Source organism: Saccostrea echinata, unplaced genomic scaffold (genome assembly GCF_033153115.1).
Source record: "Saccostrea echinata isolate AGI-Se365-2 ecotype Australia unplaced genomic scaffold, CSIRO_AGI_Sech_v1 ptg000004l, whole genome shotgun sequence".
Classification (NCBI taxonomy): domain Eukaryota; kingdom Metazoa; phylum Mollusca; class Bivalvia; order Ostreida; family Ostreidae; genus Saccostrea; species Saccostrea echinata.
This window is the reverse complement of record NW_026889753.1, coordinates 5,848,408-5,865,900: the sequence shown is the minus strand read 5'-3', so window position 1 is coordinate 5,865,900 and position 17,493 is coordinate 5,848,408. Positions and strand designations below refer to the sequence as shown.

Genomic DNA, 17,493 nt, shown 5'->3' with positions numbered 1-17,493 from the left:
TGTATAAGTACTTCTTACGGGTAATTATAAAGCACTTTACTGCTTACAAAATTTTTCAAGAGAAAAATACAAAACATTTGGACAAAATTGAAAAACAAATATTTATTATCGTAAATTTTCTAATCGCCATGTGGGCAACTTGAACGTAATTTTAAGTTGCCCACATGGAACCTCAGTCGCAAATTGCGAGTGGGCGACTGTTAATTTCAAACCCTGGGTTTTTACTTTTTCGCTACTCTCCATTGTCACCAAGCAAGAGGAATACTACACACTTTGATTTTTTCCATGATAATTGACACTTAATTAGTTTTAATTCTCTTGTGTATGGATAATTTTGAAATGATGCTACCCTCTATTTGTATTGACTACTGCTCGTGAAATTGTATTTGTTAGGAATTTGAAATGATTCAAAGATGCACATTTTCAATGAGTGTAACAATATTTTCATCCCAAGAGCAGGAATAAGTTTGCAGCAACTTCAATCATTCTGAACTTCTTATGCTCTTACCTATACCACTTTTAAATTTACTAAAATCAGGGTAACTTGATGTGGGAAAAAAATGCAAATGATATAAATGTCACTCAACAGTTTGTACCAGAGACCTGCTTCCAAATAGCAATAAATCAATAGTGATACCTGTGAGGTTTTCTTGTTTATTACAATTAAGTCCCCAAACAAAATCACTTTATTTGACACCTGAGTAAACCTTACCCTTGATCAGCCATTCACAGCGTGCGAAGTTATTGTAATCATGATTGCCATTGCCCACCGTGAGTGTACCCGTCTTGTTGGTAAGGATAACTCTCTCATGTCTACAACCACTCGTCAAAGCCAATCCTTCCGTTAATCGAAAATACCATAACAAGAAAATAATTCGAAGGGATGAGATAGCTCCCTTAAAACCAGGAGCCATTTTTCCATGCCTATCACTATCAGCTGATGACCCATTTAATAAATTCAGGTCTATCTAACGTCCGCTTGCAAATAGTAAACAACATTTTCAGTCATACTCGCTATATCCTCGAACAGTTAATTAGATTATGCAACTAATGTTTATATGTGACAGCGTGAGTAATTCTTTTTATCTTGTCAATTCAAACCTATAAAGCTTGGATGCAGAGATAGGTTGTTTTTCTCTTCACTCTTGGTCCATTTTTTCCCTAGCATCTACGCACAAAATTTTTTCTACGGTCTGATTGGATGAATATTTGTCAAGATTCTAAATACTGAAAATAAGCAGTGGAGAGTTCTTATTTCCGAGTATATTTAAAACAAACAAACAAAACAAAAAGATGAACGAACCAAAAAAAAAAATAAAATAAAAAATAAAAACAAACAAATAAACAAACAAAAGCAAATTTAAAAAGAAGGAGGAAAATACATCAAGGCAATAACCAATTTCGTGGGGGAAAGGGGGGGGGGTGTTAAAACAAAAAAGCACATTTTTCTTATGCTCCAAAAAAAAAAAAAAAAAATCTTTTGTCACCTGAACATAAGTACTTCTTACATCATAATAATAGCACATTATACTAATGGGTAATTTTTTAATTCCTTTTCTTTCATATCACCTTCCCCATACGTGTCTCTTCTTATTACGCAATAAGTACATGTATATAATTTCAATTTCCAGTTTATCACGAGTTGTTTACCGAACATTCTTAAAGTTCTGTCAAAAGTTAAACACAATTAGGTTTGCAAATAAAAGGCTTTATTTTTTTTTTGGGTCAATTTTTCATGTTTTAAAATTAAAAGAGGGAAAATCAAAATACTGTTTCATTTATTAGACTTAAAAATAATAAAATCGTGTGTTTTTAATATCTCCGAAGTATGTTAAATTTAATTAAGAGTTCAAAGTTTCAAAAAAATGAGAAAGTTTACAATTAATTTATGGTAAAAGATATCTACGAGATATTTTATTGACTTGTTGATAAATAAAATTGTTTGGTCTTTTCTAACATGACGTGGCTGAGAAAGTATTTCACCAAGATGTTTACTTTGCTTTGTTTATCAGTGGTAAGACCACATTTTCATAAGTCCATCTGTACAGGTAGACACACGTGAACCTCGGACGGAACCTGACCAGCGATAAGTCCGTCTGGATTCCTCGGCAGTTCAAATCATCAAACGTTGTTTACCGTTAGATGTTCCTTGACTTTTCATGATTTTTCTAATGAAGCCGTCGGGTGGATTAACCTGTCTAAAACGCAGATTGAATAATCGCACCTGACTGTCGTGCAGTTCATCATAATTGCGATAGACAGATAAGACTAAATGCTTTATTGCCCCCGTACAATTGGCATCAATTAACGGGGAGATTATCAAACAATTATAGTTTTGATTTCTTTTTTATTCACCCGGGCTATAACCCTCCACCCAGACAGGTGAATTATCAATCAAAACGTCTTACGTGTGTAGTCCATGTGATTGGGAAAAAAGAACATGTCGCAGGAACTAAAATTATGATAAACAGCCGTGACATTTATCACTTATTGATAGTGTTATAAATACAGCGTCTGTGAAACCTGTCGATCAGTTTGTAGTTTGAGTATCGTAGTGAGGGATTCTGCTCAATTTTTTTCATATCTTCGTACAGACATGCTTGACTGTGGTACATTCCCCTCTCCAAATTCAGAAAATATTATTGCTGGGTTAAGGTCACAGGGTCCAGCTCCCAGCGTCACCGTTTTATCAGGTATTTACACTATGTTGCATTTTATTTATCTTTTTTTAAAGTTAGTTGAAGATTTCAAAATTAAATTTTTCATCAAATTTTGTCTTAGTGTCTAATACTAAATATTTGTTTTTCTACTATATTTAGATGCCCCAAAATGCAATCAATGCTCTCTGAGTATATATGACGCTACTCTGGTGTCACACAGTGAGAAGTTTTGGCACAAATCCTGTTTTCGCTGCATGTTGTGTCAAAAAGAACTGGGTGATGCATGCTTCTCTAATGGAAAAGAATTTTACTGTGAACATGATTTCAATAGGTGAGTTATTTGCAATCTGTTCTATGCAAAGGACATATTTTTCCCGAACCTTTTTTATTTGAAGCTATTTTACTATATCAAGGCCTTCTACACACTGCACACTTAAAAAGTTTTAATTCCATGGTACATGTTATTGTATTTTATGCAGTTAGTGATCGGCCTTAGTTCTGAATTGAAATCTACATCATATTATTCAATTTGTAATAAATTCAGACATTAATTCTATTTAACCAAGATAAATTAATGCAACACTTTTTTTGCATATATTTTCTCTCATCTAAGTAAACAAATTTCTTCGCTCTATCAGTGAACGATTTTTCGTCCAGTGTGAAAATGATTAGATTTCTTACTACTGTTGTTGCCCGACTTAAGGATAAATAACACAAACAAACTTTTTTCAGAAATCAGCAAAATTTCTCAAAGATTTATTTTCAAATAAGTAACCTGAATAATATTTACCAGGTAGAGTGGGAGAATTTTGTAAGATTTTGTCGCAATATTAAAAATATATGCAAAATTTAGTATAGAATTATGGAGGAAACAAAACCAAGTCGCATATTTAAGCACAAAAGAAAACTTACGATTTCTTTATATTTTAGGGATTTATTATTCATGTCATTTCTATTCAAAATCAGTCAAAAAATAAATATCAATCCAGGCATCAAATTTTTGTTTGTGTTATGTATCCTTAATTCCGGTAATATTTTATTTCACTCCAGATTATACCGATCACAGTGTGCAGGGTGTTCAAATAACCTCTCCCCGTCTGAAATCGTGAGGCGGATCTTTGGAAGCCTGTACCACGAATCATGCTTTAAGTGCACACTGTGTGACCGCCCCTTACACACAGGCGACAGGGTATACCTTAGGGACGACAATAAACTTATTTGTGAAGAGGACTACGTAAATCTACACGGACAAGGTAAAGAAGATATTTAAGATTATCTTTAAATCAAAATACGTAATTATTTTGTGCTTTACAATACTCATTATTGGAATCAATCGGTTCGCTAGAGTAGAAATTAAAATCGAGTTCAAAAATAGTGGTTAAAAAAGTAAATAAAAGCAACAACGACTAGCAAATATGAACGGGGGGTGGGGGGTGGGGGGGTTGTTAGTGTTCAGCAAAATCAAAACATGAAAGGGTGAGTGTACATTATTCATAAGTAGTGTCTGCATTATCATCACAATAGCTGCTTTTGATTGCTGAATATTTGATCTGACCGAATATAGAGTTGTCATAATACACCATAGCTATTAAAATCCATATGCTGCAAAAATGTATCATATTCTAAAACAGCATCTTGCAATATAAATCGAACGCTTCCGAGTCCCATCTGTCTTGCGAGTTTATATTTCAAAGTTATATTTGTGATATTCATAAACTTTCATTGATATTCTCTGAAATTATACACCACTGTTGAAGTACTCGTTACTCATAATAGAATAAATATATGACAGTATCTTGTCATTTTCGAGGCAGATGGAAGTACACAACTGGGAACTTTCTTACCACCCTCCATTATCGATAGTCACTTTGCGGAAAATGGTACTCTAAGTACTAGTCACTTTGAGAAAAATGGTACTTTAAGTATTATTAAAAGCAGGTTATTTTGACATTACACTTAAAAAAAATAAAATGTAAGAATGGAGAAGAAACGTGGGCTATTAGACAGGTAGACCTGACTTTAAGGAAGTTAAACTAGATACACAGTCAACATTTTATTAAAATTTGATGATTAAAAGTTTAAAATCTTAATTATTTTCATTTCAGAGGGAAGAGATAGTCCATTACATCCGGAAAACACACGAAATCTTGATTTATCTCTTGTAAGTAAGGAACACGCGGAAGTGCTGAGCAGAATCTATATCAATAACCCAAGACCATCTCTTACGACATGCCAGGAAGTCAGCCGGGAAATAGGACTCAAAACCGGAACTGTCCAGGCTTGGTTCCGAGAAAAACGATGTAGAGACAAGAACTTCATGATATTGAATGAAACACCTAACCAAAGTAAGATTGTCCTACTGAGGTGTCTCAATAAATAAAGCATATAAATATATAAGGATTGATCGCAAATTGAAATGTATAAAAAATCTTTTGATAAAAATTATTTAAAAAAAATATGTTTACTTCAACAACTGATCGTAGTCAGAAATTGGAAAACGGACTTTTACTAACAAATTTCATCTTTATCTGCCAGTGCTCACAAATCTTTCCGAATATCGTTACATGTACATCTCTATTTCATTTTTATTTCAGACCCAGGACGAGATTTTTTTAGTTGGTTGGGAAATGCCCTGTCTCCGAACTGTATTCCTCCAAATATAGAGCTCACACCAGACGTCATACGTAATGGGGAAGTATATCTCCCGCGCCTTTCGAGGGGTGGACCCCAAATAGGATCTACATATTTCCCGTGTTCTCCCGATCAACAATGGATTCGGTGCAATTCTTCGTAAATTCATTATGAAAGTGTAAAAAGTGGACATGTATATTGGTGTATATTATATATATGATATTATATTTATATATAAGATTTTATGTTGTTTTTTTTTTTTAATAAACTTGGTGCAAAATATGTTTGTTCTCTTTATCTGTCTGTGATTTTTCATCTGTTTGTAAGGCGATTGTCTTTCTTTATGTATTATTATAATTTAATTTTACTTCAGAAGTGTAGCTCTCCGTTAAAAAAACAAATAATTGCCAGACCGATTTGGTCTCCATCCCAGTTTTTCAGATCTGGGGCTAATTTAATTTATGAGAGGAACAAAGGGCAACTCTGCATAGGGGATTGACTTCTAGCTGGAACCAATAGACTAATTTCATCTCAGGATCTGAGTATTAAAATGATAAATACTTGTGCGGTTCTGTTTTTGTTTTGGGTTTTTTTTTCTCTTTTTGGTAGATACAGTTTTTTTTTATCTGCTGTTAATGTATTTCTTTATAAAATGTATTCTTAAAGCATAAAAAAAAAATTGCATTCTTAATGTAAGAAAGATTTCGTAAATTATTAATGCATGATATGTTATAAATTGTTCCCCTTATATTTTTCCTTCTAACTGTCATAATCATGCTGCTCTTATACGTAGCAGTATATGTATCAATGTACATAATTTTTTCAACAATGAACCGAGTATCTGTCAACAGGCCTTTTATGTTGCCTTGTGACTCGTACCATTCTTTTTTGTTTTTTGTTTTCTTTTTACTGAAACTTTTTCTCAATGTTTTTTCGTTTTTACTTATAATCAAAGGTCAAAAAAAAAAAATTGTGCATGTTTATTTATCATATACCGGTATCTCCTTGCGGCTGATTCAAACAAAGCTCAACACTTCTCTTTATCTCTTGACAATGGGTAATACAATTGAACAATATCGAGCCGCAATTGGACTTTTCTATTGTAAATGTAGATGTACATCAAAATCACTGCTATTTTCTGTACTACGATTTAATAATTTTTTGATTGAGTGTCTGAAGTATATTTTAAAAAATACCAAATGTTTACTGTCAATAGGCGCGATAGAAGTTATTTATTTTTTGAATTATGTGTTACAAATTATGTACTTACTTATATTAATTGTTGTCAGGTGACATAGAGACAAATCCGGGGCCATCTCAAATTACCCAATCCACACTGGACATTTTTCATTTAAATGTAAGGAGTATAAGAAACAAGTTTGATAAGTTTCTGAGCATTGTTTCAGATTTTGATATTTTATGTTTCACTGAAACCCATCTCGATGTTAACATTTTAAACGAAGATATTTCCATTGACGGATTCAACTCAATTTTCCGGAAAGATAGAAACTCACATGGGGGCGGTGTAATTATATATCCATCTGACTCGTTGCGCGTTAATAGACGCCCTGATCTTGAACCTTTGAACCTTGAATGTATATGGGTAGAAATCAGCGATCCTACCTGCAATATTCTCCTCTGTTGTGTGTATCGTCCTCCTAACTCCGATAATTCATTTTGGAAAAAGTTTGAATGGTCCCTTGAAAAGGCTGTTGATATATCCGATAGAATTTCAATCTTAGGTGACTTAAATGTAAACCTTCTAAATCTCCAAATCACACATGTAGTCAATGAAATTCTCTTAAAATACTCCTTTCAAAACACAGTATGCGACGCAACTAGAGTCACGAAAAACACGAAATCTCTCATAGACCCAATTCTTGTCAGTGAAAATCTACACGACGATGTATCGGACTATGGGACAATAGACGTTGAACACTCTCTCAGCGACCACAAAGGTACATACATCTATCTTAAATCACATACAATACAAAAACAATCATATGATAGGAAAATATGGCTATACAAAAATGCGGATTTTGAAACACTAAACACACTTATACGCAACACAGATTGGAATACGCTTATTAATGACGCCAAAGATATAGACCAGGCGGAGAGTAATTTTTCAACGAGTTTTTTAAACCATGTAAAACAATGCATTCCCGAAAAAACAGTAACTATAAGGCCTAAAGATAAGCCCTGGTTTGATTCCGCACTGCGGAAAACAGTTCTTATGCGAAATCGCGCAAGAAATAAAGCCCACAAAACAAAAAAAAGATTCAGATTTGGATAAGTTTAAAAAACTACGTAACAAAGTTAACAATATGAAAAAAGTAGCGATGGCAAACTATTATAACAATATAGAGACCAATCTTATTGACGCAAGTATCAAAAGTTCAAAAATTTATTGGAAACTATTAAAAGATGTTTTCAAAACAAAGGTCAGGTCCGAAATACCACCGCTGCAGGATATTACAGAAAATGGCGATGTGCATATTTCATATAGCGATATTGACAAAGTTGAGGCGTTAAACAACTATTTTGCTTCGATTTCGTCGTCGCATGATGTCGGACCTGCATTACCAGATTTTTCTTTATTGTGTAATAGTATTTTTCATAGTATTGAAATAGTTCAGCAAGATATTATTGATATAATTTCTATTCTCCCTGTGAACAAGGCCATAGGACCTGACAATATTAGTCATAAAATGTTAAAAGCTACTATTTTTAGCGTCTCATTTCCCTTGTGTATTCTGTTTAATAGATCTTTAAGAGAATGTGTATTTCCTAAACAGTGGAAAGTAGTTAATGTACTTCCTTTATTTAAAAAAGGTGACCCATCATTATTATCAAATTATAGACCTGTATCATTATTAAGCTGCGTAGGTAAAATTATGGAGCGAGTCATTTTTAAATATGTTTATAATTATTTTCATTCAAACAATCTTTTTTATAAATATCAGGTTGGTTTTTTACCAGGTCATTCAACTGTTTATCAGCTTATTGAGACATACAATTACATAGCTAAAGCTATAGATGAAGGAAAACACTGTTGTATGGTTTTTTGTGATTTGTCTAAGGCATTTGATCGGGTATGGCATAAAGGTCTTCTATTTAAGTTACAAACTTATGGTGTTAGCGATAAATTATTGCTATGGTTTCAAAGTTATTTAGATTTAAGGACACAAAGGGTATTGCATAGGAATACTATGTCTAATTTTAAACCTTTATATGCTGGAGTCCCTCAGGGGTCTGTATTGGGACCACTTTTATTTTTGATATATGTCAATGATGTTGCTGAAAATATGTCGAGTTTAAGCAGGTTGTATGCTGATGATAATTCTTTACAGAACTGTTCGGAAAATATACATGATATTCAAGTAGGATTGAATTATGATTTAAATCAACTTGAACAGTGGTCTAAACAGTGGCTATTGAAATTTAATCCTTCGAAAACCAAAGCTATCTTTTTTAGTACTAAGAAAAATGTCGAACTGCCAAGGCTTAAATTTCAAGACTGTTATTTAGATTTTGTATCATCACACAACCACTTAGGTATTCTCCTTTCACACGACCTTACATGGTCAGCGTACATTGATTCTATCGTTGCCAATGCATATAAAAAATTAGGTCTACTTAAAAAATTGCAGTTCAGGGTAAGTGCTAAAACTTTAACTCTTTTATATACTACTTTTATAAGACCTCAGTTAGAATACGCAACTGAAGTTTGGTGTGGGTGTTCTAGTCAAGATTCCGAAAAACTAGAAAAATTACAGTTAGCAGCAGCAAGAATAGTCACTGGATTAACTTCTTTAGCATCGCGAGATTCTCTCTATTTTGAAACTGGATGGGAACCACTTGCTATTAGAAGAATGTCCAAAGTAAGAACAACTATGTACAAAATTTTTCATAATATGGTACCCGAGTATCTGAAAGAAATATTTCCAAACATTCGATCACACGAATCAAATTACGTAACAAGACAATCACAAAATTATTGCATCCCTATAAGTGTAGATTAAATATTTATAAATCATCTTTTGTCCCAATGGCAATAAGGGAATGGAACTCTTTACCTCTTGAAACAAGACAATCCACTACTATAGATTCCTTCAAAAATTGTATAAACTCTCAAAAAACATCTACTCCTGCTTTTTTTTCTTTTGGTGTTCGTTATTGGAATGTAATTCATACTAGATTAAGACACAATTGCGTTCTGAATAAAGATTTATTTAGGTGCAACATCATTGACAGTCCATTATGCACTTGTGGAAAAATAGAAGACGCATATCATTACTTTTTTTCTTGTGCGAAATACACTGTCCCAAGAAACGATTTGTTTAATGCTATTTTTAGAATGATTAATTTACGTATTGTAGACACTCACGTACTGTTATGGGGAGATGATTCGATTAGCATTTCTGAAAATGAAAGTTTATTTTTAAATGTGCAATTGTTTATTAAGAGATCTGGTCGTTTTTGAATTTATATATTTCATTCATTTGTACATACTACATCAAGTCAATTTTGTACATGCACAACCTGTGTAAGATAATCATATTGACCTTTGGTTCCAGTGTAGTTTAATTTTTTAACATTATTTTGTGTAATTAATTGTTATAAAGGAGAGGACGTTCTAAGTTTTAAGAACTTGTGTCCGATCCTTTTGTTGTAATATCTAAACAATAAAATATGTTCAAACAACTAATTTCATCAAACGAAGGGCCACAGTAGGGAGATGGTAAAAATTTATATAAGGTGGTGTCAAAATTAAAAAGCTCATAATTCAAAAGATGTAGAAAATGTGCATTTGCAATATTTAAAATATGTGTTAGGTGTAAGAAAAAATACAAACTCTGTAATGATTTATTATGAAACAGGGAGATACCCGTTGAAGGTAGTAAGGTTACTTGGAATTATCAAATCCTGGTTCAAGGTGTTAAAAAGTGAAAATTGTATTCTTTTAGCTTGTTATAATATGTTACTTGAGGAATGTGAAAAAAAACAAAAAATATAAATAGCTGGGTATAACAAATATAAAAGAAAAATTGTTTGAAATTGGGCTAGGCGATCTCTGGTATAGTCAGGAAAGCATTCAATTGAAAACACATTTTCCTATTATTAAACAGAGAATTGTAGATATTTTTATTCAAACAAGTTTTGAGCAAATAAATTGTTCATCAAGATGCAAAATTTTTAAGCATATCATTGATAAGTTCTCTCTCCAATATTACTTAACAAAAGCTATTCCAATCAAATATAAGAAGCAATTAAGCAAAATACGTATGTCATCCCATAACCTAGCTATTGAATATGGTCGTCACAATAACAGACCAGTAAATAACAGATATTGTGAAATGTGCCATTTAGATATTGAGGATGAATTTCATTTTATTTTAAAATGCTCTCAATTTAGTGATATTAGATGTTTATATATTAAGAAATATTACTGGAAAAACCTTCAGTTTTTAAGTTAATACAACTGCTCAGTGTAAAAAAATTTAAAGAACTGTGCAATTTAGGTATTTACCTCAAACGTGCTTTTGAATTACGTGGAAGTGTCACAAAATCATTTTCTGTCTAATTATGTATATATGGTCAAACTGTATATTACTAAAGTCTGTTACAATTTAACATTATATACTACATATATTTATATTACCATTCCACACAACCTTATAGCTTAATCTTTTGATGTTTGTTAACTCAGTGCTATAAGATGTATGTCTTGGGCAATAAAGATTACAATACGAACCACTGACTTAGAAAAGATACGAGTTAAAATTCTTTTACAGCTTGTTTGTACGTTCAATTTCCTTTAAAAATCATGCCCCACACATGGAGTTTTGGATGGGACTTTAATTAGGGGTCAAATTTCAAGACAGGCGTGAAACAAATTTTTTAAAGTAAATTTTTACAAACAACAACGCTACAGTAAATTTAAAATAAGGCAGCACTCTCTTGCGAATAGCCATCGGGGCTAGAGTGGGGGGTTAGAAAAAAACTTCGATATAAATGGGGCACCGACTTATAAGAGCAGGTTTGGTTTTAGTCTTTCCAAAAAGCTTGTCGATTTCTGTTCCGGTGTCGCATAATATTTGGTCCGCCTCGTTTAAAGGTCCGGGGGGACCTAATACGATAACATATAAGGTCCGCCTTTTATAAGAAAAGGTCCGGCCCGTATAAGGAAAGGTCCGCCGAAGTTTAAAGGTCCGGGTGGTGCAAAAATGTTTTAATCTTGACTTAAACACATAAAATTAAAGAGAGTTTGTTTACATCCTATGGAGAAAGATTAAGGATTTACCCTTGCTGTTGTGTTTATTTTTTTGTACAATATATAATTGCTACTCCATGTTTAGTGTGCTTTTAGCAATACCATTTAGGGCAATGATTTAAAAAAATGTCGCATTTATTGGATTTGTGTTTGTTTTTCCCCAGCATTTGCTTTGTGTAAATTAGGACGATTAAAGGTGTGAAATCTGCCGGTGTGTATAGGCAATAAAACAATGGGGGTGTGAAGTATACCTGACAGGTACCCGCAGGTAGAGCCCGCGGCAGATAGCAATGACAATGTAATGGTCATGTGTTTGCTTTAAACCAATAGATATGAATTCTCTATTTTAATAAATTATGCTGAAGAACAAATTATAATACTGTTATGATATTCATGCGTACACATCAGAATTGTGATATATATATAATTATATATAGTCTATTTTTATTACAATATTTAAAGAAATTTCTTATTCCAAGTGTAGAGTTTAATACTAAGACCAATAAAAAATAAAAGTATGTATATGCTTCCCTTTAGTTTTAACAATTAACTTGTTTTCAGTTTATAATATTTTGCCCTTTATTTGTGGATAGGTTAATACATAGCCTAATGTTGTATTCGATCTATATTTACTGCAGAAACAAAATACATGTAATGTTAAAGCTTAAAACAGGTAACTCAATGTTGAAGACATATACATCAGATTTAAAGTATAATCATGGTTTGGATTTAATTCTTTCTTATAAAAATATCACTCTTCCTCGTCATAATGAACTACATATGAAATAATGTTTCATTTTTGTATTTTTTTTTTTTTTTTTTTTTTTTTTTTTGCCAAAAGAAAAAGAAAGAAAAAGAAATTACACATTTTACTGTGACTATAATAGACAGACTGTGGGATAATCTAGCAGGCTGTATTGCATGACCGATTAAAATTTAAAATCATTATTGTAAAATATTTTCTTTTATTACTGACATGAAGCATTTTGGGCAAAGTTGAATGTCCAGTTCTATATACAAGTCATTTATGTATCTCACGTCTGTATGAACGGGGGAAGGGGGAGGGAACATCAGTTGATCCTCTTCCTTTTTTTGCGTATCAAAGAATTTCTATTTTCTACATTAATTTGTGCAATACCCCCCCCCCCCCCAAATGCACCCAGAAAATTTGATATACTGACTGACTGTTTCTGGGGACGTTGTCAAGCGTGCGTCACATTTCCCATTTCAAGCTACATGATATGTACATTTTCGTGATGTCGACTAGAAGCGTTTCAGTCTAATTTTAAATCAAAAATATATTTCTTTTATAAAACGCTGATTATTTATGATTATTTATTTTATTCATTTATGGAAAGTGGCAACTCACGGTTATCCGGAGAAAAAAAGGTAATTCATGGGGTTTTCCATCATGAGAGTCCAAGCTGCAGACAGCTCAGTATTACGTTACGCTACAACTCCATACCAAGTAGCCCCGGAGAATTGACATTGTATGGAGTATGACTGAGAGTCATACTCCATACTCTCCGGGAACTACATTCCCTACGAATAATGATATGGAGTAATACTGAGCTGTCTGGAGCTTGATTGAGAGTGATCTCCCGTGTAGAATTTTCTACGCGGTGAAAACCAATGAAGTGTATTGTTTAGTACCACTACAACTGCTCAAGAGTTTTTGAAAAATTCTTTACGAAAGCTAGGAACTTTGCCAATGTCCTTAAATTATCTTTTTCGAAGTCATCAGTCATTCTCCGTGGTAACCATGGAGGAAATAATACAATCGGTCTCATGCAGTCATGACAGAATTTTTGAAGTTCGATTTTCATAAATGCTATACATTGCACATATGTTGTTTCGGATATTACCTAACAATTTTGAATAATGATTATACAGGCGCGGATCAAGAATTTTTCCGGGGGGGGGGGGGGGGAGGAGGGGGTCCATGCCAGTCAAAAAAATTTCTAACCCAAAAATTTCTTGACAAGGAAGGAAAAAAAACGTAAAATCCAATTCCATTTCCAAAACGTGAAAAACACCTATATCGTGGTGGTGATGGTAGGGTCCACGTTTTCTAAGGAGGTCCAAAGTCATTTTTTATTTACTTCAGTACATACTTTTAATAACTCTGCAAATTCCAGATGGGGGTCCTCCCGAGACCCCCCCCCCCCCAGATCCGCGCATGTTATATGAATAATTTCGGGTATTGACTGGAGAAATTTCCGGTAATACATTGCATCTCAGGTGAGGAAGAGGGGGAGGGGTGGCGGCAATAATTTTCATCTGCTCCTTGCGTATCAAGTACGTAGAAAATAAACACCATCTGGTGTATTACAGATTTCTTTTTACTTGTCACACAGGGCATTTACCACATACATTATGTACGTAGTGTTGATGAACCCCTTTCTTATTTTTAAGGTGATTATTTTCCCAATTCATTGTATGAATACAGAAACAAATACTCCCTCTTTTTCATGCTATATGAATCAAAGTCTATAGATACGGATACAGTACAACTAATGATCATTCTAACATAACATTTTTGTGATATACATGGATAATAAATCTGAACATATCTTTTGATCGTATGTGGTGAATATATTCTAGATAAATATACATTGTACTATACCATTATACATTCAGATTCGTCACTGCCTTTTATAAAAGAATCGTCCTACGATTTTCCAAGACCTTGACATAAAATAAGAGGTCCATGGGCCACAACGCTCACCTGAGTCAATAAGGCCCTGCTGTTTTTCATCAGCAAATTTATTCTAACATATCTTCCAATGTAAAACATTAATCCCTATTGTGACTCCACCCTACCCCAGGTGTCATGATTTTTATAGATATAGCGCTAGCCCCACCCTACCCCTCGTGGTCATGATTTAAACAAACTTGAATTTACACTACCTCAAGATACTTCTATATCAATGTGATTAAACATGGCTTTGTTGTTCCTGAAAAAAAGCTTTTGGATTTCTTTCCCTATACATTCACATGCTAAACCCTGACAGTGCATTGTGGCCCATCCTACCCCTAGGGGGTCATGGTTTGATTGATTGATCGATTAGGGTTTAACGCCAAGTCGGCTATATTTCAGCCATATTCCGGCGGAAAATTAATTTTATATGACCGGTTATCATGGTTTAAACAAATTTGAATCTACAATACCTGAGGATGTTTCCATATCAATCTGACTAAAGATGGCTTTGCTGTCCTTGTGGAGAAGATTCTTCGATATATATATCCTATGTAAAACTTTGATCCCCCATTGTGACCCCACCCTACCCCGGGGGTCATGATTTGAACAAACGTACATCTACACTAACTGATGATGCTTCCATATTAATATGACTAATCATGATATTGTTGTTCTTAAGAAGAAGATTTTTGAATACTTTTTCCTAGATATTCCTATGTAAAACCTAAATCCCCAGTTTTGATCTATCTATTACAAAGAGAAAATTATAGACAGGGTTCTTTTCTGTAGCATGAAAAATAAAGAAAGGGCAGGGCGGACCTTAAAACGCAGTATAATAAAAGCTCCGCCTTCTGTATTTCAGATATCGTACTATTACAAAGCGAAAACTTTGAACAGGTTTATTTTTCGTAGCATAAAAACTAGAGAAAGAGGCAGGGCGGACCTTAAAACGCAGTAAAATAAAAGGTCCGCCCTCTGTTTTTCAGATATTTTACCATTAGAAAGCAAACATTTTGGACAGGGTTTATTTCCGTAAAATAAAAACTAGTCAAAATGGCAGGGCGGACCTTAAAACGCAGTATAATAAAAGATCCGCCCTCTATATTTTAGATATGTTACTATAACAAGGCGAAAATTTTGAACAGGGTTTATTTTCGTAGCATAAAAACTAGAGAAAGAAGCAGGGCGGACCTTAAAACGCATTATAATAAAAGGTCCGCCCTCTACTTTTTAGATATCTTACTATTACAAGGCGAAAATTTTGAACAGGGTTTATTTTCGTAGCATACAAACTAGAGAAAGAGACAGGGCGGACCTTAAAACGCATTATAATAAAAGGTCCGCCCTCTACTTTTTAGATATCTTACTATTACAAGGCGAAAATTTTGAACAGGGTTTATTTTCGTAGCATAAAAACTAGAGAAAGAAGCAGGGCGGACCTTAAAACGCATTATAATAAAAGGTCCGCCCTCTATATTTCAGATATCTTACTATTAAAAGGTGAAAATTTTGAGCAGGGTTTATTTTCGTAGCATAAAAACTAGAGAAAGAGGCAGGGCGAACTTTTAAACGCAGTATAATAAAAGGTCCGCCCTCTGTTTTTCAGATATTGTACTGTTACAAGGCGAAAATTTTGAACAGGGTTTATTTTCGTAGCATAAAAATTAGAGAAAGAAGCAGGGCGGACCTTAAAACGCAGTATATTAAAAGGTCCGCCCTCTGTATTTCAGATATCTTACTATATTACTACTCTGTATTACAAGGCGAATATTTTGAACAGAGTTTATTAAAAGTTATCGTAGCGAGAAAAAAAAACTCGTTAAAATGGCAGGGCGGACCTTAAAACGCAGTATAATAAAAGGTCCGCCCTCTGTTTTTCTTTTTTCCCACATACATGTATCTCACTTACAAAGCAAAAATTATGGAAATGCTGTAAGTTCCTATTGTTTGTTTTTTTTTCTTTGTTGGTTCGTGTGTTTTTCCAGGGTAAAAAGATAATTAGGTTTTTAATTTTAGGATGGACGCTAAATTAACTTAGAAAACTCTTGGAATGGCCTAATTGTGCATAAGAATTGCATATATACTACATGTAGTAGTGTACTTTTTTTCATTTAATATGCTGACAAAAAGACAAAACTTTAATGACAATTAATTATCCACTCTATGTACGTTTGCAGGAGATGTGTCTACTGTATTGTATATCTATATGCAACCATTAACATCTGTCTGAAGGGACCAAGGATATATATTATTATTTAATTAGTAATGTTGATGACGTGCAACAAGAGAACTACATGTATAACCCCCATCACACACACATGAATAAAAAAGAAATAGCCGCTAAAAGTAAATCTAATTTAAACCAAAATCAAAATAAATATAAAAAATATTAACAAAAGAACACGACTTGGTGGTGTTTTATGAATTTTTATATCAGTCACGATCTCAACAGACACTTTCCTTTTTATTTTAGGGGGGGGGGGATACATGTTAAGTTGCTCGATCTGTAAAACCCCTCTGTAAATAGTATGGATGGATAAGATTCTCCCTATTAAGAAGTTGGAAAAGGAGAAAATTCTGTACTGAAGCGTACTGAGTATTTCCTATGGTGGATAATAAAGCCGGGGTTGTTTCTTCCAAGCTCGCTGCATGTCATTTCCGAAATTTTGCATTGCATTTCCGACATTTTTTGTTTTCATTTTAGGATACAATCAACACTAAGTCTAGTAAAAATACAAAGTTTAGTAATAAAATGCAATAATTTCAATAATAAAACAATCAATTTTTGATCACCAAATTTTAATGCCCACTGAATTATATGTGTTTGAAAGCACCGAAAAACAGAATCCCCTCAACTTTGATTACTTTATTCCCTCAAACATAGTTTCTGTATATGTCATAAATTCTGTCTTAACCTTTCTGATCTCAAATTCAGTCTGCTTATCTTGATTTGAAAAGATGAACAAAAATTCACAACTTACACTTACATGTGTCCGAGGATAAAATCATCATAAGATTCTTTTAAATGTAAGCAGAACTTATTATTTGGAAATCAATGAATTATTCTTGATTTATTCTTTAATTTTTCTTTTTTTTATAAGGGAAATTTCAATTTTGTTTTCATTGCCGGAAAAGTACTTTATGATGATAAATGTCAGAGAAGAAAATTTTAAAACGTCAGAAATGAAAACTACAAAAATGTAGGGAATGAAATAAACAATATT

At 33.2% G+C, this 17,493-nt stretch overlaps 2 protein-coding genes across 2 annotated transcripts in view; one reads left to right on the top strand and one right to left on the bottom strand.

The window, feature by feature from the left end:
- Positions 1-1,134, bottom strand: part of LOC133179077 (multiple epidermal growth factor-like domains protein 8) — a 67,680-nt gene extending 66,546 nt beyond the window's left edge. Inside the window, exon 1 of the mRNA XM_061313798.1 lies at positions 713-1,134. Within this exon, the coding sequence (XP_061169782.1) occupies positions 713-914 (202 nt within the window). The 5' untranslated portion in view covers positions 915-1,134. The remainder of the gene's footprint in view (positions 1-712) is intronic.
- Positions 1,135-2,554: 1,420 nt separating this feature from the next.
- Positions 2,555-5,489, top strand: LOC133179075 (LIM/homeobox protein Lhx3-like). The gene is made up of 5 exons (XM_061313796.1): positions 2,555-2,693; positions 2,820-2,991; positions 3,711-3,913; positions 4,766-5,005; positions 5,255-5,489. The coding sequence occupies exons 1-5, from the start codon at positions 2,597-2,599 to the stop codon at positions 5,452-5,454; spliced, it is 912 nt and encodes a 303-aa protein (XP_061169780.1). The 5' UTR covers positions 2,555-2,596; the 3' UTR covers positions 5,455-5,489.
- Positions 5,490-17,493: the final 12,004 nt, after the last annotated feature.

What these genes read in the sequence shown, in the direction of transcription:
- LOC133179075 (XM_061313796.1), top strand. Translation starts at nt 2,597, where the DNA reads ATGCTTGACTGTGGTACATTCCCCTCTCCAAATTCAGAAAATATTATT. An exon ending in CGTAAATCTACACGGACAAG is followed by an intron (nt 3,914 to 4,765) that starts GTAAAGAAGATA and finishes TTTTCATTTCAG; the next exon opens with AGGGAAGAGATAGTCCATTA. An exon ending in GAATGAAACACCTAACCAAA is followed by an intron (nt 5,006 to 5,254) that starts GTAAGATTGTCC and finishes TTTTTATTTCAG; the next exon opens with ACCCAGGACGAGATTTTTTT.